Below are 24,919 nucleotides of genomic sequence, written 5' to 3' on the forward strand. Positions count from 1 at the left end.
TAGTAGCTAGAATACTTGGAGTTACAGACCAGAAACATACTTGTTGTAAACGTGTTTCAGAATTCCCTAGGTCTATACCTGTTCTATGTGGGTGAACCAGAAAACATTAAAGAAAACCCATCAACGGAACAACCAGACAACTATCATTTTCAGTCATAGCGGCGGCCATTGTGATTCTCCATTGGAAGGTTTCCTTTATGCGAGTATTAATAGTTTTGTACAATGGGCCCCAGGTGCCCACACATACTTTTACCAGGCATCTCAAGTGCCCTGAGAAACTCTAATGCCGCATACACGCGATCGGAATTTCGGCCAGCAAAAGACCGATGAGAGCTTTTCATCCGAAAATGCGACCGTGTGTATGCTCCATCGGAATTTAGCTGGCGAATTCCCACCAGCAAAAATTTGACAGGAGGTTCTCAATTTTTCAGATGGAAAAAACTTTCTGTCGGAAATTCCGATCGTGTGTACGCAATTCCAACGTGCAAAAACTCACGCATGCTCAGATTCAACTACGAGATGGAAGCTATTGGCTACTAGGTATTAAACGTCCTTTTTCTAGTCCCGTCATACGTGTTGTACGTCAAGGTGTTCTTGGTGGTCGGAATTTGGTGTGACCGTGTGTAGGCAAGACAGCTTGAGTGGAATTCCGACGGGAAAAAACATCAGCTCTTTTTCCGACGAGAATTCCGATCGCGTGTACGCGGCATTAGGCTATGTACACACAATAGGATTTTCCAACCACAAAATTCATGGATTTTTTTTCCGAAGGATGTTGGCTCAAACTTGTCTTGCATAGACACGGTCACACAAATGTTGTCATAAATTCCGAACGTCAAGAACGCGGTGACGTACAAAACGTATGACGAGCCGAGAAAAATGAAGTTCAATAGCCAGTGTGGCTCTTCTGCTCGATTCCGGGCATGCGTGGATTTTTGTGCGTTGGAATTGTGTACACGCGCTCGGAATTTCCGACAAGTCTTGCTGTCGGAAAATTTGAGACCCTGCTCTCAAACATTTGTTGGCGGAAAGTCCGACAACAAATGTTCTATATAGCACACGGTCGGACTTTCCGACAACAAGCTCGCATCCAACATTTGTTGTCGGAAAATCCTATCGTATGTACGGCCCAAAAGGCTCTGCTCACATATGCGAATTGGATGCAGTTTTAATCACTTGCGTACCAGGCACTTTCACCCCTTTCCTGCCCAGGCCAATTTTCAGCTTTCAGAGCTGTTGAATGACAATTGCACGGTCATACAACACTGTACACATATGACATTTTAATCACTTTTCTCACACAAATAGAGCTTTCTTTTGGTGGTATTTAAGCACTGCCGTTTTTTTTTTCTTTTTTTTAGCAAAAGAAAAAAATACAGAAAATTAAAATAGAAAAAAAAAAAGAAAGAAAAACTTTTGCAGTTTCCGTCAGTAAATAGGCGATATTTCTCCTTCACTGATGTGTGCTGACGAGGCACCAATGAAAGACACTGATGAGCACAGATAGGTGGCACTGCTTGCTGTCACTGATGGGCACTGCTAGGGATGTACTGTAATCAGGGCACTGATGTTCAGTGCCCGGATTACCTGTACGGGTGTCCCCTGCGAGTAGATGCTGCCGATTGGCTCTCCTCGCCACACACACACTGTCAGTATGAGCTGACAAATGACACTTCCTTGTTTACATGTGACCAGCTGTGATTGGTCAGTCGATCGCATGGGTAAAGAATCAGCCCTTTATGGAGATCGGGGTCACGCCCTGTCCTAGGAACACAGCGCGACTGTGGGCACGTGAGAGGCAGTTTTGGGGCACGGCCATATGACGTCGTCCCAAAACGAGAGTGTATCCCACCCGCCATCATTTTACTATACAGCAGGCGGGAAGTGGCTAACCGCATCCGATTCACCCAACCTTCAATCCGACTAGCTTTTAATAGAGCTGGTTCACGCACGTGCAGGACGGCCGCTGTGCGATTTTGGGTCTGGTCCAGATGCGATCTCAGGTAAAAATTTGCAACTGAACCGTTGAACCAAACCGCACCAGACTGCACTGCACTGAAACCCAGCCTAAACCCCTGACACATATGCAAGCATTGGGGGAGATTTACCAAAACTGGTGCAGCTGTGCATAGTAACTAATCAACTTCGAGGTTTTATTGGCAAAGCTTAAAGCGGAAGTAAACTCATCGATTTGATAGTTTCAAATAACAGTCAACATTCCTGCACACCAAAAATGCTAGCTGTCACATTTGCTTGTGCTCCCAACCAAACTGTCAAACCATCCAATGGCTGGTTTCATAACGGATCACATGTGCAGCATCATTGCAGTTGCAGATTAAAGCGGGAGTCCGCCGGGACTCCGCGTTTTTTTTTTTTTTTTTAAAAGCCAGCAGCTACAAATACTGCAGCTGCTGACTTTTAAAATAGTGACACTTACCTGTCCAGCGCCCGCGATGTCGGCACCCGAAGCCGATCTGTAGATCGTCTCTCGGGTGCTGCCGCCGCCATCTTGGGTATGGGAATCAGGAAATGGAGCCTTTCGGCTTAATTTCCCGGTTCCCTACTGCGCATGCGCGAGCCGCGCTGCGCAATAAGGACGGTCCCCGCTGCCTCTGGGATCTGTGTGTTTTCCCAGCAGGCAGCGGGGCACTTGCGGAAAGGGGCGTAATATACGCCCCTTTCTGCAGAGAGCTATCCTGGATGTGGGTGCAGATACCTGTACTGTACAGGTATCTGCACCCCCCCTCCCCCCTGAAAGGTGCCAATTGTGGCGCCGGAGGGGGGGAGGGTTCCGATGAGCGGAAGGTCCACTTTCGGGTGGACCTCCGCTTTAAACAGAGGCCAAGATGGCAGCTCCCTTGGCTGAAAATGATAAGAGGGTTTACTTCCACTTTCATTGAACAAGCTGATTGGTTACTATGCACAGCTGCCCCAGATTCTGTGTGTGTCAGTTTTAGTAAATCTCTTCTATTGACTCCTAGGCCCCTTTCACACAAAGGGTCTGATCATGTCCACCTGTCACTTTTTTTTTTTTTTTTTTTTTTTTTTTAGGTGGACCTGATCGGACCCTCAATTCACCTCTATGGACTGGCGATTGTAAACAGACTTGTGTCTATTTACACCTGCCTACCTCCAATATGATCCAGTCCACAGAAAACACAGAAGGGGGGATCTGTCCTCCTCTGGATCAGTTCAGGGGAGTCCGTTTAGACCCTCCCCCCCCATAGAGTAGAGCGGCATCGCTCCATGCCCGCTCTGCATAAACTGAGCGTACACAGACCTGTCACCCACCCGCTCTGCTCAGCAGGGGGTTGACAGAAAAATCCTCTGATGATCCAAACAGAGTCAGTCCTGTATGAAAGGGGCTTTAGGTAGCAGGCGGACTCACCTCCTCCTGCAACTACTGGGAAATTAGGCTGCCTATTAATTCAACCACCAATACCTGGTTGCAGAAGGTTGGTGGAGCCATCAAGTGAGACTTTTGTAAAAAAATAAATAAAAAAAACAAAAAAAAAAAACAAGGTTTGTATATCAGAGAACTCAGGGTTGAAAGCGATCGGTGCTCAAGGCACTAGGGTAAAGGTTTTGAACGCAGGCTGCTTTTTCACAGCATCTTAGAAAAGGAAATATTTTTGATAAAACAACAAATGTATTCTTTCTTGTCCAGGATAATCTTTACAGCCCGGTCTGTATACTCACAATGCTTTGCCGCCCTTTGTTAGTCATCCAAATTTTAGTACACTGGAAGGCCTCTTGCTTTTTTTTTTTTTGTTTTAATCTTTAATAGAAGGAGTAGTCTGGATGGTATTGCAGGACAACAGCTGAACACGGTATGATGAGCCATTTAATAGCTAGTTGACCTATGGAACTTTGATGCTGGGATTAAACATGAGCCCAGCTACCGCATAAATATATAATACCACCCTCAAAGTCAGAATCTCAGTTGGATAAATAATTATTAAAAAGGGGAGCTTCAATCGTTTTTTTTGTTGGGCTTTAGATGCACGGGTGGAAGGGAAAGGACAAACTAAGGTATAGGGGAAGCGTTTTCTCCTCTTACTGGGGAAGGGAAGATAAGTATGAAGGGGGGGGGGGGGGGGGGGGTGACGCAGAAAAACTCTGCCTAGTCCACACAGTACAGTCTCAAAGAAGATTCGTTCTGTCAGTAATGGACGACCAAATGGAAAAGGATGAAAGTGAGTCCCAATTGTGCCAGTCGGAAAAAGTCGAGCAGCTGTAAGAAAGTTATGACTTCTTGGGGTCCTGTGTGCTTCTCCTCTTCAGGTCGTTGAGATCAACTGGTTTGAAAGCTAATGGGGGGGGGGGGAACAGAAAGGAAAGCCGGTAAACTTCATGCACACAAATGCCAAAAAGCCATAAAAAGGAGAATACATTTGTTATCGCTCTAACTACAATTGACATCTGTGCACTATTATGGGAGAATATTCGGCATTTGTCTTAATTATATAGGACCAACATACAAAACAGTGTTTTAAAAAAAGAGAACAATAATCCCATTCACATTAGTTTCTACCATTAAAGCATAAATAAACTCAGCCACCAGGATCCTTTTTTAATCATAAGATCAAAGATCTTAGACCCCTTTCACACCGGGGCGCTTTGCAGGCGCTATAGCGTTAGAAATAGCACCTGCAATCCGCCCTAAAGAAGCTGCACCATTGTATGTAGTGTGAAAGCCCCGAGGGTTTTCACACTACAGCGGTGCGCTGGCAGGACGTCAGAAAAAAGTCTTTGGAGCGGTGAAGGAGCGGTGTGTTTACCGCTCCTCGACCGCTGCTCCCCATTGAAATCAATGGGGCAGCGCTGTAATACCGCCGGCAAAACGCCGCTATTGCGGCGTATTGCCGGCGGTTTTAACCCTTTCGCGGCCACTAGCGAGGGGGGGGTAAAAGCGCTCCGCTAGCGCCCAAAATGCGCCGCAAATCTGGCGGTAAAATGCCACTAAAAATAGTGGCGTTTTACTGCCGACGCAATGGGCGGTGTGGTGTGAAAGGGGTCTTAAAGCGGAGTTCCAGCTGTTTTTATGTTTTCTTCTTTTTTTTTTCCTTTTTTAAAGTCAGCAGCTACCAAAAGTGTAGTTGCTGACTTTTAATAAACACACACTTACCCGTCCCACGTACCAGTGATGCGGCTGTCCGAAGCCTCGCTTCTCTCCCCCGTGCTGGGATCACTACTGTGGGCGCTCGGCTGCAACAGCTTGAGGGTGCACACTGTGCATGCGCGAGTCACGATGCGCCACCTGCATGGCCGTCAATCTTCCGGGACCTGTGACGTGTCCCAGAAGATTGCAGGGAGGGAGGGGGAGAGGAGAACCTCTGCTCAAGTTACCTAGGAGGCCGAGCAGAACTGGGAGCTGGGTACCTGTAAAAACTAGGTAACCCCCCAAAAAAAATTGACATGCCAAAATGTGGCACGTCAGGAGTCCTTAAAGAGGAAGTTTCACGTTTGGGTGGAACGCCGCTTTAAAAATGTAAAAAGCACACCACAATGTTCGTTCTTTCTCTCTCTCTCAGCTTACTTTCTTTTCACGTCTCCTGGCTGCAGCCTGCACCATACTAGCTGTTGGCATCCTCTTCCAATGGCTCCCACTGCTGCCTCTCTGTCCTGTGAGGAGAGAGAAAGCTGCTGCTCTCAGGCACAGCACTGGATACAGATTGTGCCCAGGTAAGTATAAGGAGGGGGACAGAGGGGCAACCTTAAAGGGTAAGTTCACTTTAAAGAAAATCTGTAAGGTGAACTGACACTGGACCCGCTCCCCACCCCCGGTCCCGCTGTATCGTAGTCCCGCAATTCCCCACTGTCAGACACCTGGTGGCCTCTTTACCAGTCCGGGGATTTAAAATCCTCCTGGCTCTCTCCTCCAGCACTGACAGGGTGGGCTAGGCGGATTCTGATTGGCAAGCGCCATCCATATGACAGTGCTAACCAATTAGAAGGCCTCCTATCCATACATGCTGAGAGGTACGGATAGGAGATTTAGCCACTGGGATTTCAAATCCCCAGACTGGTGAATCGGCGACTCGATGTCTGACAGCTATGGCAGGAGGAAGGTGATGTTGAGGGGGTCCAGTGTAAGTTCACCTTACAGATTTTCTGTAATAGTGAATTACATTTCAAGCCTTTAGAAATACTTTAACACATGGCCAGTATTGGGTGGATTGGAATACTTTAAAAAAGAAAATCATAAAGAAGCAGGACCCAGCTATTTATTCTAAAGGAAAAGTCAAGATTAACATAAAACTGCTGATACCTGCATCTCTGGATCATATTTGGACACATGGTTGTTGTTGAAAGTTACCACTGCTTGTGCGATTTTTTTCATCATATGGTCAGTATGAACTGGGCAGGTTTATGTAAGAAAGACGGAAGGGATGCTGATCTGCTCAAACTGTCTAATAACCATTATGCCAAAAAAATGTAAACACAGGGGAGAGGAGCCTGGCTGTAGGGTGCCCCAGCATGAAGAGAACTCTGTGCCATCCCTTAGCTGTATGTAGGACTTCTCTGACATTGTACCTTTACACTAGAAGCCATCTCTGATTTTATTATACCATCTCTGAACATGAAAATACTCCTTAAAAACTCTCCGCTTTCAAGCCCGTCATATCCCCGTCATCTGTAACCCCAGCCACTCCACATACCATACAATGAGCACACCATTCCATTCTCTCCACCAGTTTATTGGTTACACATCTTTATTATCAGTCTTCCTTTTAGATGTCCCTGATTCACTTCTGTAGGACCTGTTGTGTTTTCCGATATCTCATAAAAAAACACTTATAAATATTCTTGTACGTCAAAGAATAGATAGGCTGCCATTGCTGACCTTTTATTTTTTTTTTAACATGCTAGTTGCCAGGCTGGTTCTAAAGCTTTGAGTCACTGACCTGAAACAATAGGGCAGATAGTTAATAACAGAAATCAGAACTTCTGATCTGCATACTTGGACGGCTAGTGGCTCTAGAAATACTGAACAAAATCAGGCATCACTAAATGGCGGACCACAGTCTGGATCCGGACTGAGTCACCGCTCCATCAAGACTGCTGCAGATATGCCATTTAAAGTGGAAGTAAACCCTCCTATTGTTTTCAGTCAAGGAAGCTGCCATCTTGGCCGCTAATAATTCTTCAACTACCATAATGCTGCACATGTGATCAGTTATGACACCAGCCATTGGATGGCTTGAAAGTTTGGTTGAGAGCACAACCAATGTCAAAGTTTGCATTTCCGGCATGCCGGGAATGCAAGTGTTTTTTTGAAACTGGGTTTACTCCCGCTTTAAGAGCCGGTTCTTCCCCCCAGGCACTGCTGTCATTTTCACAGAGCAGACATCAGGAGGCTGTACAGTTCTGCACGGAAGGCAGGAGATGCCCGACTTACTCTTTTTTAAAAAAAAGAGTAACTCCACTTTTGTTGAGGAAAAAAAACCAAAAAAAAAAACCATTCCCCTCTGGGTGATTTGTTGTAGGGATTGTAACAAAATTTGATGCAGATTCCCTTTGTTATTCTGAAGAAATCCATGGGTGTGTTTCTCTGTGCCCATGTGCACAAGTGAGTCCAGTGAGATTCGTTTTATAATTATCAATCAGCTGCTGCACCTGTAGGCCTCTAATGTGGAAAATTTATGGGCCTGCATACCTTTTAGATGCGATTTCCTATTGGGTGTATCTCACCAAAAATGTATTTTTTGTTGCAGGGTATGTTCAAAATCTGACTTGTATCTTAGTGCATACTTCTGGAAAAATCAGTGAGTTAAACATACAAGCAGGAAATTACATGTCTGGGGGATATTCTGTGTACATTGCATTTCACAGAAAATTACAGAGCTGCAGATTGAAAAGAAAAGGGAATTTTTAATAACCTTCAATTACAATATGAATTGTGCCGCAATTGTATATGTTATATTATTTTTTCCATGAAAGTGGAGTTACCCTTTAAGTTAACCAGTGGGTGCTTGGCTGCTAAGATAGGGGGGCTGAGGACAGTAATGTGGGGGGACCGAGGACACCACTGTGAAGGATTTTGCAGCAGGCGGTGATGTGAAGGGTGGCTGAGAACACTACTGTGAAGGAAGAACTGTGATGTGAAAAGGAGGGGGGGGGGGGGCTAAGGACACTGATGCAAAAAAAAACAAGATTGTGATAAAAGAGGGGAGCTGCGATATAAAATAAGGGAGCTGTGATCCGAGTCTTCGCACAAACATGCGATTTGGACCACTGCTGGAAGAAAGATTACCAGTTACACTTACCCGTTACGGTGTTTCTGGGAAGTCTTCCAGGATAGCACCCTCAGAGATGACTGGTTCCACCTGACAGGAAACACAATCAACAAAGGGGTTAAAATTCCCACCCCTCCCTGTGCGCCTTAGGTGTGAAAAAAAAGCATTGACCCACCTCAAAACTCCATACAAGACCAACATACCAAAAAGAGTGGGTGGGAAGTAGGCCTGCCGTCCTGGAAGACTTCCCAGAAACACTGTTACTGGTAAGTGTAACTGGTCATTTTCTCAAGTCGTCTTCCAGGACGGCACCCTGAGAGAAGAGCAAGTAGCTCAGGCCTACCTTAGGGCAGGACAACAGCTTGTAGGACCTTCCTACCAAACACCAGATCCTGAGGAGACAGCAATTCCACCCTGTAATGTCTCAGGAAGGTGCTCTGGCTTGTCCATGTAGCTGCTCTACCGATGCTCTGACCCTTTCTGCCCAAGAGGTCACCAGAGACCGAGTGGAATGTGCTTTAAGGTCACTCGGGGGTGCCCTACCAGCTCGATCATAGGCTAAAGAAATAGTCTGCTTGATCCATCTTGCTTTGGATGCCCCAGACGCTTGCTGACCCTGACAATGTCTGACTAGTAAACAATGAAAAGAACCTTATCTCTTGTTCTGAGGATTGGTGCAAAAAGAAGGAAGGACAATCTCTTAAGTTCTGTGGAACCTGGAGGCTACCTTCAGGAAATAAAAGGGGGCCCTGCCTAAGTACAACCCTGTCATCAAATAGAAAAAAAGGGCTCTTTTATTGACAGAGCCTAAAAGTCACTTATCCTCCTGGCTGCTGTAACAGCCAGCTGGAAAGCTATTTTAAAAAGGTAAGGAACTTAAAAGGGATAAGAGCTAACGGTTCAAATGGTGCCCTGGTTAGCGCTTCCAAAATTAAAGTAAGGTCCCAGGGAGGAAATCTGCTCATCTGCATTGGGGATAGTCTATCTCTGACATACAAGAACATTTTAATCAGAGGGCCCCCAGAGCCAATCTCCTCCAAAAAAACAGGACAAAGCTGCAACCATAAACCTAAGTGTCTTGGCGGCCGCCAGCCCCTGATCCACAAAGTCCAGGATAGCAGGGATCTCTCGTAACTGGCTTCCTACTTAAAAGAAGTGTGTTGATTACTCTCTCAGAGCACCCCCTTTTTCATAGGTTCTCCCTTTTAAGAGCCAAGCCGTCAGCTTGAAGAAACCGTGATCTGGGTGAAAGTCCCAAACTTGGGCCAGTGCGTCCACCCCCCCCCCCCCCGAATCCCTTTCTGGGGAAGCGAGAAGAATCTCTTCACTCTTCTGTTCCTTCTGTGGGCGAAGAGGTCGATCTCTGGGTTGCCGAAGTGCTGGCAAACAAGGGAGAACACTTTGAGATTCAATTCCCACTCCCCCTGGTGAATCGGCTGCCGACTGAGCTAGTCTGCTTCGACATTGCATGCCCCCTTTATACTGCTGAAATAGCGAGGATTCATTGCTCTGCCCACCCAAGGATTTCCAGAGCCAGGATCAAAAGAGCACGAGACTTGGTGCCTCCCTGATGATTCAGAAATGCTACCGCAGTTGCATTGTCGGAAAAGATCTGGACCTCTCGCCCCCTGATTCTTTCTTCGAAGGCCCTTAAGACCTCTCTGACCACCAAGAGTTCTCGGAAGTTGGAGGAAGCATTCCTCTGACCCTGGTTCCAGGCACTCTGGGCTTGAAGTTCCTCTAAGTGGGCCCCCTAACCCAGGCACTTGTATCTATTATTATCCTGAGGGGTTGGAGTTGACCCCAAAGGTGGCCCCTCTGCAGCCTCTGAGGGTAGAGCCACCACTGTAGAGACTCCCTTACCTCTGCTGGAATGGGAACCCTGTCGTCCAGCATTCCTCTCCCCTGACCCAGGATAGGAAGAACTGCTGGAGAGTACTGGAATGGTGCTGAGCCCATGGAACTGCTGGGATACAATATGTCATCTGTCCAAGAACTCTAATGATCCCTCTGTAAGAGACCACTTCTAATTTTAGAAGGGACGTTACTGCAGAAAGGAGGCACTCTACCTTGCCCTGGAGTAAAACAAGCTTCTGTGCTGTTGAATCCACCAGGAATCTTAGCTAGACCTTGGTTTGAGCAGGAACCAGCGAGGACTTCTCCTGGCTGATGATCCAACCCAGAGACTCCAGGGTAGTCACTTCCTTGGCCAGGTCGGAGAGAAGAAGATCAATTCTGGTTGTAAACCAGTATGTCGTTGAGATAGGGGGGGGGGGGGGAATCAGGGTTACCCCCTGTAGATGAAGGAAATCGACCACCTCTGCCAGAATCTTTGTAAACACTCTTGGATTGGCAGCCAGTCCGGAGGGTAGGGCAGAGAACTGCCAGAGCTGCACTCCCTGCTCTGAGGTTGCGAACCTTAGAAAAGCCTGGTGGTTCTGGAAAGATAGGGACGTGGAGATAGACATCCTTCATGTCTATTGTTATAAATACATCCTTGAAAAGGTGCTTTCTGAAACTCTTGTACCGCAAGAACGCATTTAGCCTCTTTAAATTTATTATGAGACAGTACCTTCTTGAGGGCTTTGGGACTACGAAGATGTCCGAGTAGAATCCCTGCCCGCATAGTCCTACTGGGACTGGCACTATGACTCCTTGCTCTGCCAGCTCTCTGACATTGCTCAAGATACCCGCTGCCTTGAGAGGATCCTTGGGCAAGTGGTTTAAAAGGAAACTTGGGGGAGAAGAGTGGAGAAACTCCAGCCTGTAGACCTCTCTTACAACCTGGAGGATGTGGGGACTCTGAGTTATCCTTTACCACTGAGAGAGGAAGTGGGAAAGTCTGCCCCCTACCCTTGTGTCACTTGGTGTCCTTGTCGGCCGACTTCTGGCTGAGGAAGAGGAGACCTCCCTTCTGCTTGCCTTTTCCAACCCCCAACGCTTGTTAACAGTACCCTTTCTATCTCCAAACCGTTTTTTAGCCTGCGGGCCTCGAAAAAAAATTCCCATCCTTAAGTTTAATAGGAAATTTCTTGCCCTTTTCTGTAGGCCTAGTAAAGGCCTGATCCAACCCCGTGCCGAAAAGCAGGGAACCCTCAAGTGGAAGGCCACACAACCGAGTCTTAGAAGAGTTGTCCCCACCATCCCAGGTCTTAACCCACAAGGCTCTCCTTGCAGAATTTAACAGGGAACCAGTCTTGGCAGTTGTACGCACTGCCTCGACTGCTGCGCCTGCCAGGTAGGCTATTGCTCTACTTATCACCTCTAAAGAGTCCAATACCCGTTTGGATTTGGAGGATCGTGACACATGATCCATTATTTTGGCGACTCACATGTCTGTGTTCCTCGTCACACAAGCCGAAGCCAATGCATGACTCATAGTCGCTGCTTTGGCTTCCCAGGCCTGCGCAAGGGGCCCGTTGGTCGTTCCATCTGGTCTCTGATGTTGCCTGCATCCTCTAAAGAGGGATCAGACTGCTTGGAAACCTGCGCCAGGGAAGCATCTAGTCTAGGCGTTTTAAAGAACCTCTCTTCTTCTTCCTCCGTAAAAAGGGACACCTACGTTTCCACATTTTAAACATCAAAAGCTTTCTTTCAGGTTCATTCCACTCCCTCAGGATGATATCCTTGAGGGGCTTAACCAAGCCTCTATACATTCTGTCCTGGGCAGACACCTGCGCTGCAGGTTCCTGTATTTCCTCTGACTCATATACTGCCCTAAGGAAGCCCTCCATGTCGTCGGCCGAAAAGAGGTCTGCCGGGTCTGGAGTCCTCTTCCTCCTGACTGTCTACTAAGCCCTCATCAGAACAACTGTGGTCAGAAGCCTCAGCCTCATCTTCCTCCTCAGAATCCTGAGACTGAAGAGATCTCACGGGTTCAGGGCGCCTTCTACTGCCCTGTTAGAGGAGCAGCCCTCTTGAGAGGAAGAACCCTCTCTGCTAGTGTGGGGTTCCAGCTCCCTAGAATTAATGGATGCTTGGAAGGCCTTAAGAGTTGAGAGCATCTCCGTCTGTACGGAGAGTAAATCCCTCATGACCTGAGAGGTTTCTTTCCCCGCTAACTTGTGAATACATTTGTAGAAAAAGGGCTTAGAATGGTCCTGGGGTAACTTATCGTTACAGTACCCGCATCTTTTAGAGCGGGAAGGAGTCTTTATAGGATGGCTGGCAACCCCCTGGGCAGTGACGTCCGCTCCTGTAAAAAGACACAAGGTAGCTTACAATAAGCGTAAAGCTGTGTCCCGCAGGAGTAAGAGTCGGGGTCCCCTCCCCCATCATAACCCCTGCCAGCTAGGCCGACTCACCCCCTGTGGTCCCCTCCATAGCTGTAGCCGCTGTGGGCCTCTCCTCTCGCTCCATCTGCCACACGGCTTGCGCCCTGAAGTGGTTAGGTATTGACCAGACTGGCGAGAGCAGTGTGTGGATGCTCGTTTCTCTGCCAGCCAGACCTCCGCTCCTTGACGATAAATGCCGACGCCATTTTCTTGAAGCCCGAAGTGATGCGGAAATGCGGCAAACTCATCATGTCTGGCGCTGGAGAGGAAGCCGGGAGAGATGGCGCCGGGCTCTCACTCCTCTGTAGAAGACCTGCCGACCGGCGCCATCGCCTCACTGCCAGCGACCCAGCAGGAGCCTCCAGGAGTCAGGGAACACCGTGAGAGCCACCGCTGTATATTCTGGCGTTCCCCTTGGGAAAAAACTGACTTCCAGCTCCCCTATTGATTGGACACACGGTCAGGTATGGGGGAGGGAGCAGGAAAGTGGTCCCTGAAGTTCTGGGTACCCCACTGTACCCAGGGTCCTTCAGCACTCAGGGGGGCCCTTCCAAATCTCCTGCCCCCCTGAGAGAAAGGGAGACCCCCCCCCCCCAGGAAGGAAAGATATCCTACCAGATCCAAAAAGCTTCACAAGCTTGTGGTCCGGCTCCCAGGAGGAGACCACCAGCCCCAGGTCTTTCCCAGGAAAAAAAATAAACGGGTTTACTGTGAGGAAACACAAGCAAGAACTAAGGAGCACAGGGAGGGGTGGGGTTTTAACCTTGTTCATTGTGTTTCCTGTCAGGTGGGACCAGTCATCTCTCAGGGTGCCGTCCTGGAAGACTTCTTGGGAAATTTTAAGATCAGCTCCTATATTTCTTTAAAGACAAGTACCCTTGGAACTTATGTTAGTCCATTTTTAACGTGTGAGCATATAACTACCTGTATGCAGGCTGGGCTACATAAAATAATATGACTTAGGATGTCATGAAATAGCAGGACTTACATTTCAGGTTGTTGCTTGGTTGCTTCTCCACATACTCTTCCACAAATCCACGGTCCCCGCCAGACACTTGGTTCCTCAGGTCCCGCTCCACACTCTGCCATGCTGATGAAGAATGAGAACATAAAGAAATGTGTGATTGGTCATCACTGAAGCCTTTCACACATAATAACCAAAAAAGAGGTAACTTCTTGAGCCAGACAGGGTGTAACGAGCAGTATTAAAGAAATTCTGCCAAATGCAGCAGGCCCATTCATTTACTTTGCCTCACCCACACAAGGAAATGGTTTCAAAGCCAAGTGGAATAAGTCCCACAGATACAGACACATCAGATGTGTCCCATTTGCACAAATCCAGGATTACCTAGATTGTCTACGTGGAGAGACAATTATGGTAATTTCTGAATCACTGATCACATGATCTTCTGGAGTGGCTTTAAGGACTGTTCACTGCCCACGTATACTTAAACAGTGATATTTTACCCTGAGGCCACGCCAAGTGATTAGCCAAAGGAGTGGCACATTTATTTTTTTACAAAAAAAAAAATTACAAGTTTTAAGCCTGTTGTTCACAGGTAATCATCATACAGGGAAACAGATGTCATTTTATGACACCTGCCTTTACACAAACTTTAATGACATCCCAGTCTTAGTCCGTAGGATTCAATATCGAGTTGGCCCACCCTTTGCATCTATAACAGATTCAACTCTTCGGGAAGGCTGTCCACAAGGTTTAGGAGTGTGTCTATGGGAATGTTTGACTATTCTTTCAGAAGCGCATTTGTGAGGTCAGGCACTGATGTTGGACAAGAAGGCCTGGCTCACAACCTCCACTTTAATTCATCCCAAAAAGTGTTCGGGTTGAGGTCAGGACTCTGTGCAGGCCAGTCAAGTTCCTCCACCCCAAACTCACTCATCCATGTCTTTGTAGACCTTGCTTTGTGCACTGGTGTGAAGTCATGTTGAAACAAGAAGTGGTCATCTCCAAACTGCTGCCACAAAGCTGGGAGCATGAAATTGTCCAAAATGTCTTCCGGTCCAGAAGTGGTTAAAAACTGCATTTTGTATTTACTCTGGTTATCTTTGTGTAATATTAAAATGTGTTTTTACACACACACACCAAATACTTGTTATTTTTTTAAGTGATCACAAAACCTCTGTTCTGAGCTTAAAGAGAGCAGCAGGGGGAGCCAAAGGCTACTGCACCTGAGCCAATGAGGAGCAAGAGCACATTGCTGTATCGACATTGGGCTCTGATATGTATTTTGGCGGGGTTGAATGCAGAAGGTTTTTTAACCTAATGCAGGATAAAAAAAAACTTTTGAGGACCATAATACTTGAGACATTATTTAAGGCCCGTAAAGCTGTAGCACTTAAGAGGATCCAGCCCACACCTCCATGCATCCATCCATGGCTTTGGTTAGTGAATCAGGTATTACCCTATGAAAAACTCATATTTGAACACAGGGGTTGCCCATACCCAACGAAGTATAATAAAATGTGGAAAGCTTGGTGTTCTTCTACCCTTACTGTAACCCAGCCCTCAAATTTTCCACTAGCCTAAATCACATTTTGCGAGTGGAAAATGAGGGCTGGCGAGCAGTTGGGCTGCCTGTGGGGGGGGGGGGGGGGAGAGAGAGCACCGTCAGTGGGCAAGGTTGATCGGGAACCGTTCTTGCAGCGATCTCCCCCGGGGAACAGAGCATTGAGGAAGAGGAAAGCCGTGGGATCACAGAGAGTGGATATCCCGCTGTAACAGCTTACATTACAATTGCCTCTACTCGCCATCACACACAGCCGTGCCTGCGATAGCCAGAATGCCGGTCCAATGCCGGGACGCTTTCTGTCTATCACAGACACAGGGTCAGGAGGCGGCGGAGCTGTGTACGACGCAGAGCGGAGTCAATTGTAATGCAAGCTGTTCTGGTGTGCTATCCCGCTCTGTGATCCCGTTGCTCTCCTCTTCCTCAACTCAAGATCCAGGCCGCCCTCCCTCTCTCTCTGCCCAGACGAGGCTGCAATGGTGGGCACAGACGAGGCTGCAATGGTGGGCACTGATAGAGTTGTTGTTAATATTTATTTTTGTAACTTAATTGTGCATAAAACCTTTAAGTGTCATTTCATGAGATAATTTATGAGGGCGTGTTTAGGGGAGGAATTATGGGTGGGGCAACTGGTAGCGAGTAATCCTTGAGGCCTGGCTAGTAGCGCAGGACTTGAAATTTTGAGCCCTGCTGTAACCAACATGTAACTAAATAACTAAAAGATCTGAGAAATAGCTATTGTACTTTAGTATTTCTATGGTGTTTTCTATAACGTGTATCGGGATCAACATGCGGAGAAATGCAGTGCACTTGTAAAGACATTGAAATTTTTGCAATGTAAAACGTACCGCACTGTTTTGTTCGCTCATGTTGAGCGCATTTGATAACTGTCATTGTCATGTACCTCTTAATAAAAATAAAAATAAATAAAAAAAACCCTTCTGCCTTTAGAACCACTTTAAGAGTAAAAACTGACAAGGTCCCACTAATGGGCTTTCTCACCTTCGTAAATGAAACGTACATTCTCCTCATGAGCTGGTGTGAATATCTCGCTGCTGCTTGGAGAGCGTGTGCTGCTTGTGGGGCGCTTGCCGTTATAAACTACACGGGACACCGGAGAGCTATTAAAAAAAAAAAAAAAAGAAGAAGAAAAAAAAAAAAAAGCTTTAGACAAACCACACAGTGTATTCCAACAACCATAAGCCACAACTTTTTTGTTTTCAACCATTCAGGGTGACAGGTTCTCTTTATAGGTCTCCTCCCCTACGCCGCTGCATATAAATGAACACCACTTCCTTCAAATGTCTTGTCAGAAAGTCAAGTAGGATCCCCCTTCACTGGATCACCTCCAAGATTCCGGACCACTCTCAGCTACAACATGCAGTTATATAACTAATACCAACAATAAACTGGCAACACAGTTCATACAAAGCATTAATATTCTCACCTGGTCATTGCTGGTCTGTCAGAGGAATGCCAGGAAAACGGTTGTCCTGGAAAGTCTAACAGGAGAATCTAAGAAGAGAGACGGAAAGTCAGATACTTAGCACAGTCCATACATAGCATAGAAAGAGCTGGTCAGCCCATCCATACACACAGCATTGTGGGAAGGCAAAGAGATATCGAATGTCCCCCAAACTGCAATGCTTGAGGCCTGTGCCTGCCAAATCCTGGAAGAACAACCTAGAGATCCCTGAGAAACCCTAGACACGTCATGCTGGTATGAGAGGCTGTGTAAGAAGAGACCAAAACACTGAGGAGTGTGTGGGGCAGATCAGACATATCACTGCGTGCAGCTGGTTTAGGGGGTGGGTAAAAAAAAAAAAAAAAAAAAAAAAAAAAATTGTAGGGTGCCAGAAAAAAAGTTTAGGAGGTGACATCACCAATTTATAAGTTTACACCCCCAAAAGACAGGTCAGTGCCTGCTGCAGCAAACAAGGCTGTCATACTGCTTTTAGCCCTTAAGGTGGCACTCCAGACAAAAGGTGTTTTCTAATTTTAGGTAAAGGAGAGAAAGTAAAGGAGTTGGTAAGGTCACATGACTACTGATCGCTCAGTTCTCAGTCCACAGAGAGAGCAGTGACTGTCATAGTTGTTAAATGAATAAACCTTTAGGTTAATGCATTTGACACCTATGGTTTGCATACAAGATATTTTTTTTTTCTCGGGTCCCCTGTTGGTGCTTCTCCCTTCTGCTGAGGGTCCCCAGATCAAGCTGTTTGCTCTGGGGGAACTTGTGCTTGCTCGCTCCTGAGCCGCCTCTGTATGTTTATAAGACACACGGATCGTGTCTTGACACCACCCCCTCCTCACTGGCTGTGAGTGATAGCAGTGATGGCTCCCGCTGCTCTGTCTCAGCCAATGAGGAGAGGGGGGCCCGGGAAAGTCAAGGCTCCTGTGCACAGCTGCATTGGGCTCAGGCAATAATTTGGGGGGGGGGAGCAGCACACAGGTTTTTTACCTTGATGCATCAAGGTAAAAAACCTTCAGCCTTTACAACCACTTAGGCTGGGTACACACCGCAGCACGGAGCGGCTCACAGCAGGGGGTCCGGTGCATCCCTGTTCCCCATTTCAGGTCTGATTTAAAGAGGAAGTAAACCCTGATGGGTTTACTTCCTCTTTTTTTCCCTGCAAAGGTAAAGCATAATGGACTACTATGCATCGCATAGTAGCTCATTATGTGTCACTTACCTGACACAGGAGCCAGCGAAGTCGCCGCTGTCCCCTGTAGTCCGCCGCATCCATGTTGCTTGTGGCGTCTCGCAGCTCCGACGAATCACAGCGGCGCAACCGCGATGACGTCACTCCCGCGCATGCGCACGGGAGTCGCGTCTCGCAGCTCCGCCGCTGCCATACGGCGAAGCCGCGATGACGTCACTCCCGCGCATGCGCACGGGAGTCGACAAATTTGGCAAATCCATTCTTGGATTTGCCACATTTAGTGCGCCTGCGCGCCGCTGTCTACGGCGCATGCGCCGTAGACAGCGGTGCCCATTTTCGGGCAAATATCTCCTAAACCATATAGGTTTAGGAGATATTGCTTGGACCTACAGGTAAGCCTTAATCTAGGCTTACCTATAGGTCCAAGTTGTTTGGAAGGGTTTACTTCCTCTTTAAGCCTGAATTTTTGGCTGAATTTGGACCTGAAAACGCACAGGGCTCCGAAGCAATTTGCACCGGAGCCTCTCCGGAGATGTGTGAATCAATCTCCTGACATGCGAATTGGATGTGGGAAAAACCTCATCTAATTCGCAATCGTGTGGACCCAGCCTTCAATTTTTCACAGATGACTGCTGCAATTCCAATTGCAAGCCCAGTGCAATTGGAATGCGCTGCGGGAAATCGCACTGGAACACAGGCTCCCTGCACTGTATTCTAGTGTGAACAGGCCCTAAATGCACTGTGCATAAAAGCCAAAAGAAGAAGATACAAATGCATGCAAAAATGTGTAAAAAGAAAAAAAAGGCGCGTGTTAATGAACATCATTGCACATGCTCAGTTTCTGGTGTGAATGGGCTGTCAAAAACACACCACATGGAGACAAGCAATAACGCATGCGTTCCAGAGTGGACCGACTCGAAGGCAATTGTGTGTGTGATCTTCAGTGATTCTATGGGCCCTGCATAGGGGCTACCCATACGCTTTTGTAACGCGAAAGAAGCTTGTGCACCTTTTTTGACAATGAGCTTTGTGCAACAATCGCGGCACAATCACACCACATTTGGGGTGCCATTAAAGTGTTACTAAACCCACAACAGTAAAATCAGTCTGTAGATGCAGTAAAGCATGCTTGTTATACTCACTGTGGAACCCAAGAGGTTAATCCTCTGCATTGTGTAAAAAGGCAGTTTGATCCTGTCTTCTCTGATCCTCCCCTTCTTCCACTATCCCTAATATACCCTATTTATCGGCGTATAACACGCACCTTTCTTTTAAGAGGGAAATTTCAGGGAAACAAAAAAAAAAAAAAAACAACTTACATTTTAAATAACGAACTTTAAAGCAAATAATGGTCAGTGCCCATCAATGCAGCCTCACCATTGCACAGAGATTAAATGACACAGAGCGGGGGGCTCTCCCATTTACTCGGCCGCCTCTGCAATACAAAGTTCCACCTCCTGGACCGACTCCTATGATAGACAAGAACACTGGCCAAATGCCGGGACATGTGACGTCTACCATAGGAGCCGGTCCAGGAGGCGGGACTTCGTATTACAGAGGCGGCTGAGTAAATAGGAGATCCCTCGCTCTGTGTAATCCGGTGGCGCTCGCTCCCCCTCTGAGGCAGCCCAATAGCATAGAGCATTATTTTTAGGGTGAAAAAGTGCATGTTTTACAATGATAAATATGGTATTTCCTGATAACAAAGAGCAAGGGGACAAGCTGCACATGCTCAGTTTGGGGTGTATTGCCAGAGAGTGCATGTGATCAGCACAAGGCCAAGCAGCACTGTCCAGACAGAGGGTCAGGGGTCCTGCATCTTAATAGGACAGAATGAAAACTCCTCCTACAAGCTTTAACCAGACGCTGATAGAATTCACAAGACTGCTATATACTGCTGATGAGAAAAGGCATTTAACAGTTTATGTGCATTTTCATGTTCCGTGTACTGTGGCACAGTGGTTCTCAACCCTGTCCTCAAGTACCCCCAGCAGGCCATGTTTTGGGAATTTCTCTTAGAATAAAAATAGCTGTCCAAAATAGCAAGCCATTGATTCTGATTTAAATGATAACTAAAGGTTCTTTGTTTAAAAAACAAAAAAAAACACAAGTCACGATTCCCTGCTCTGTGCAGTTGGTTTTGCACATTGGCCTCGATCCGCCTCTTCCGGGGTCCCCCAGCGATGCTCCTGGCTCCTCCTCCTCCTTTCTCCAGTCCCCCTGTTGGGGAGCCGCTCTCCCTCGGGGCACTCGTGCGGGCACGCTCCCGTGTCCTGCTGCTGCGCCTATTGACACAGACAGCAGGACTCAGCTCCGCCACCCCCGCTCCCCCCACGTCATTTGATTTGATTGACAGCAGCAGGAGCCAATGGCTGCACTGCTATCAATCTATCCAAACAGGACCCGAGGCACCGGCTGGAGCTGGCGTGCTCATCCCTGTCGCTGGAAAGACCAGGTCCAGGTAAATAAAAGGGGGGGGGCAGCTGCATCACAGGAGGTTTTTCACCTTAATGCATAGAATTACCACCGCTTTAAAGCACCTGGGCAAGGTAAAGGAAAACCTGCAAACATGGCCTGTTGGGGGCAATTGAGGACTGGAGGGGGAGAACCACTGCTGTGGGAGACCAGATATAGTGAACGCAGGCTCCTGGGTTTAGTAACACGAAGAAAAATTACACCCCAAACGTGCGGCTGCAATTCTGAACTGCGGGCAGAAATGCCGGCAATTCCAAAAATCCCAAGTGTCAATGCAACCTAAGAGTGAACAGTTTGAAAACATTCCTAGAACCACTTGACGTCTGCGCTATAGCCGAATGACAGCTACAGGGCGGACCTGAATTTCCGGAAAGGCCGTCATAGGACGTCCTCCCCTTTGCGCGCTCCCTGCAGGGCGTGTGCTGTGATCGCCTTGAGGCGATTCCGTTCGCATTTGTAGCGCTATACAAATCATTCATTCATCACTGAATTCCCGAGACACAGGTGATCACCGATCCGAGTAAGGGGCCGATCCCGGCCCCTTACCACGTGATCAGCTGTCAGCCAATGACAGCTGATCACGTGTGTAAACAAAAGCTCGGTAATGAGTTGTTTTTTTTCTCCCGAATCAGCCGATCATCGGCTTATGTTCAAGGGACATCGGTCCCGAAGAGGAAGGAGGCACATCTGCCTCCTCCTCTACGCCAATCAGTACCCCTGCCAGTGCCACCTATCAATGCCCACAATTGGTGCCAATCAGTGCCGCCTTTCAGTGTAACCTACCAGTACCGATCAGTGCCCATCACTGCCACCCATCAGTGTCTTTCAGTGCCACCCATCAGTGTCACCTCTCAGTGCCCACCAGTGCAGCCCAATTTTTTTTTTTCCATTCTGTCTTTTTAAAATTTTAACAAAAAATAAAAACCGCAGAAGTGATCAAATACCACCAAAAGAAAGCTCTATCTGTGGAGGGGGGGGGGGGGGGTGATAAAAATGTTATTTGTGTACAGTGTTGGATGACCACACAATTGTCAAAGTGCGACAGCACTGAAAGCTGAACACTAGTCAGGACGGGGGGCGGGGGTTGGGTTTAAGTGCCCGGTAAGCAAGTGGATACGTTGAAATATTTGCATCCTGCTTCCAGATTTTTCAATAAACATGAAAACATCATAAGGGCGGTTTTATCCTGCAAATATTATTATTATACAGGATTTATATAGCACCAACAGTCTGCGCAGCGCTGTACAACATGAGGACAGTACAGTTACAATGCAGGAGGGATCGTCTCCAGGGAGGGGATCGGACGCCCAGCGCTGATCCTGGAAACTGCGGCTCTCCTCCTCCATCAACCTTCTAAGGTTATCCAATCTACAGGACGCGTGATGCGGTTGCCCTGAGCAACCGAGGCTCCATCTCTCCAGCAGTCTCTCGGTGGTTGCTATGGAGATCAGCAACACAACAGCTCCAGTTCTCCCCCCCACCCCATAGACTGAAGCAAGCTATCTGGCTACACCGTCTATAGCAACCAATCAGGAGTCCCCCTCTGGGGAAGCCGAGCCAGAGATGTGGCTGTTTGCCAGGGGCAACAGCTCACTACCCACACAGGGCCCATAAACACTGAGAGATAAGAAAGGCCTTTATATATACACACACAGCCTCCCCTTCCACGCCCACACATACTACCGAACACCACTAGGGAATCCCAGGCGACTAGGCAACCGTCATCTTCCGGTTTACTGGCCGCTACTTCCGGCGCCTTACCACTGTTGCTGTTTTCTCCGGTTCCCAGCTGGCAGGCCCGGAGAGGAAGTGACGTCACCTCAGGCGGGCGCGCGCCCACGGGAGGCCGTGCATGGGGAGGGCGCGCGCACCAGCAAGACGGCGTGAGAAACGTCGCGACGTCTGTAGAGGGAGGACGCGTGGAGGGAGCATGGGAGGGGGCGTGGTTATATAGTGTCAGTCATCTCTATGGAGATGGACTGTGACAACCAGAGTCACTTGTATGTTATTTCCCTGCTGGTGACACACACAAGTGTCAGGATATATATATATATATATTTTTTTTATCCATGTATAGCTTATACAAGGGAATACGTCTTTTTATTAAAAGAGACCCTGTCATAAATAAAAAAAAAAGTGCTTGTGGAAGCACAAACAAATGGAATTGTTTTCTTCCACTGTTTTTCTTCTATACATTGATTTTCATGGAACTTGCTATATATGTGACCTCTTCAGGAAGAGTCAGTTCTCTACACAGCCCCCTCCTCTCATATATGTCATAGCCCCCTCCTCTTCCTGGGAGTGTCTTATTACCGTCTGTGCTGGCCCAGCTACACTGCCCCTTACCTCCTTACGTGACCTTTAACCACCTCAATACCGGGCACTTACAGCCCCTTCCTGCCCAGGCCAATTTTCAGCTTTCAGCGCTGTTGCTGTTTAAATGACAATTGCGCGGTCATGCTACGCTGTACCCAAACAGGATTTTTATCATTTTGTTCCCACAGATAGAGCTTTGTGGTGGTATTTGATCACCTCTGTTTTTATTTTTTGTTAAACAAATAAAAAAAGACCGAAAATTTTGAAAGAAAAAAAAAAGTTTTTCTTTTGTGTCTGTTATAAAATTTTGTAAATAAGTACGTTTTCTCCTTCACTGATGGGCACTGATAAGGCGGCACCGAGGGGCACTGATAAGGCAGCACTAATGAGGTGGCACTGGTGGGCACTGATAGGCAGCACTGATGGGTGGCACTGATATGCAGCACTGATGGGCATTGATAGGTGGCCCTGATGGGCACTCATGGGTGGCACTGATGGGCAGTGAAGGGCTGCACTGATGGGTACTTATGGGCAGGGCCGTCTTTATTATTGTTTGGACCCTGGGCAAACATTTTCTTGGGCCCCCTCTTCCATGCAATTTCGCTCTCCACCTGCTCTGAGACATGTAATAAATAGCAGCTAGACTCAAAATCAGTTTACTGAATTAGATCAGGCTAGTGATTGAGATTGGTTGCCAGAGGTTACAGTGTATCATTACCGCTCACTGACTGGTTGCTAGAGGTTACAGCCCATATTATGTCTCATTGTGTATTTTATAGAGGTTACAGCAGATGACTTCTGCTTGTTGATCGGTTGCTAGAGATTACTGTACATCGATACTGCTCACTTATTGATTGTTAGAGGTTACTGGACATCTATACCACTCACTAATTGGTTGCTAGAGGTTACTGAACATTATTACTGTTCACTGATTGGTTCCTAGAGGTTACTGCAGATCCTTACCGCGCAATGACTGTTCACATGCACCAAAATTCAGGGTGCTGTGGCACCATGTTATTTTAAAGAAGGGTTCCACCTCCAATTTGCTTACCCTTGCAGAACAGGCTGATGTTCGGCTTAATGATTATAGTTGTGGGCAGGACTTTCAAGCATGCTCCTTTACCTCCCCAGTGGGCAGCATTCAGCAGAAGTGATGGTAGATATGACCACAGGGGGACATGATATACATATGAATGTCGCTTCTATTTATTTACTTCTATTTACTTATCTACATTAAATAAGCCCCAGAACCTGTGTAATAAATTTTTGTTGAGTTTTAAAGAGATGTGGTGTCAACCCTAGTCTCGGGGCTTATAGATATCTACACTAGGTAAATAACATGAAGAAAATTATTAAAGCGGGAGTCCGGCGTTTTTTTTTAAAAGCCAGCAGCTACAAATACAGCAGCTGCTGACTTTTAAAATAAGGACACTTACCCGCCCAGTGCGCCCGCGATGTCGGCACCCGAAGCCGATCTCTCGATCGTCACTCGGGTGCTGCCGCCGCCATCTTGGGTATGGGAATCAGGAAGTGGAGCCTTTCGGCTTCATTTCCCGATTCCCCACTGCGCATGCGCGAATCGCGCTGCGCAATAAGGATGGACCCGCTGCCTCTGGGATCTGTGTGTTTCCGAGCAGGCAGCGGGGGACTTTCGGAAAGGGGCGTAGATCTACGCCCCTTTCCGCAGAGAGCTATCCCGGAAGTGGGTGCAGTTACCTGGATTATCCAAGTAACTGCACCCCCCCCTCCCCCCTGAAAGGTGCCAATTGTGGCGCCGGAGGGGGGGGGATTCCAATGAGCGGAAGGTCCACTTTAGGGTGGACCTCCGCTTTAAATACATACACATAGTAAGGTTGAATAAAGACACCAGTCCATCCAGTTCAACCTGAGTGTCTACAATTATCCTTATCCCTGTACATTGCACACTCACACTCCCTACCCTCAAGGAGCCCACAATCCCAGGTCCCCATTCATATACTAGGGCCAATTTTGGACAGAAGCCAATTAACCTACCTGCATGTCTTTGGAGGGTGGGAGGAAACTGGAGTACCTGGAGGAAACCCACGCAGACACATGGAGAACATGCAGGTAGTGTTGTGGTTGGGATTCGAATTAGCAACCCTTTTTACTACTAGGTGAGAGTGCTAACCACTACACCACTGTGCCGCCGACAACTCGCCAGCCACTTTATTATGTACATCTGTTCAACTGCTCTGTAACACCAATTGCTAATCAGCCAATCACATGGCAGCAACTCAATGCATTTAGGCATCTAGACGTGGTGAAAATGACTTGCTGAAGTTCAAACTGAGCATCAGAATGGGAAAGAAAGGGGATTTAAGTGACTTTGAAAGTGACATGGTTTTTGGTGCCAGACGGGCTGGTCTGAGTATTTCAAAAACTGCTGATCTACTGGGATTTTC

The 24,919-nt window shown here is 47.5% G+C and overlaps 1 protein-coding gene across 7 annotated transcripts; it reads right to left on the reverse strand.

Moving 5' to 3' along the window:
- Positions 1-3,826: 3,826 nt before the first annotated feature.
- Positions 3,827-22,089, reverse strand: MCRIP1 (MAPK regulated corepressor interacting protein 1). Of its 7 annotated transcripts, XR_013263469.1 has the most exons (7): positions 18,848-18,909; positions 16,490-16,557; positions 16,045-16,163; positions 13,503-13,604; positions 8,271-8,330; positions 6,848-6,908; positions 3,827-4,310 (listed from the first exon to the last, which is right to left on the reverse strand). XR_013263469.1 is itself a non-coding variant. In XM_077458844.1 (6 exons), exons 1-5 carry the CDS (start codon positions 18,875-18,877, stop codon positions 8,311-8,313), a joined length of 339 nt encoding a protein of 112 aa, XP_077314970.1. In that variant the 5' UTR covers positions 18,878-18,907; the 3' UTR covers positions 3,827-4,310; positions 8,271-8,310. The 7 variants fall into 7 exon arrangements, 5 of the variants coding, with proteins under 5 accessions (XP_077314970.1, XP_077314971.1, XP_077314973.1 ...); XR_013263470.1 differs by lacking the exon at positions 8,271-8,330 and having other exon boundaries at positions 18,848-18,903; XM_077458844.1 differs by lacking the exon at positions 6,848-6,908 and having other exon boundaries at positions 18,848-18,907.
- Between the last annotated feature and the right edge of the window lie 2,830 nt (positions 22,090-24,919).

This window comes from Lithobates pipiens, unplaced genomic scaffold (assembly GCF_037356315.1).
Source record: "Lithobates pipiens isolate NorthernLeopardFrog02 unplaced genomic scaffold, aLitPip1_a1.2 Scaffold_28, whole genome shotgun sequence".
In the NCBI taxonomy this organism is placed as follows: Eukaryota; Metazoa; Chordata; class Amphibia; order Anura; family Ranidae; genus Lithobates; species Lithobates pipiens.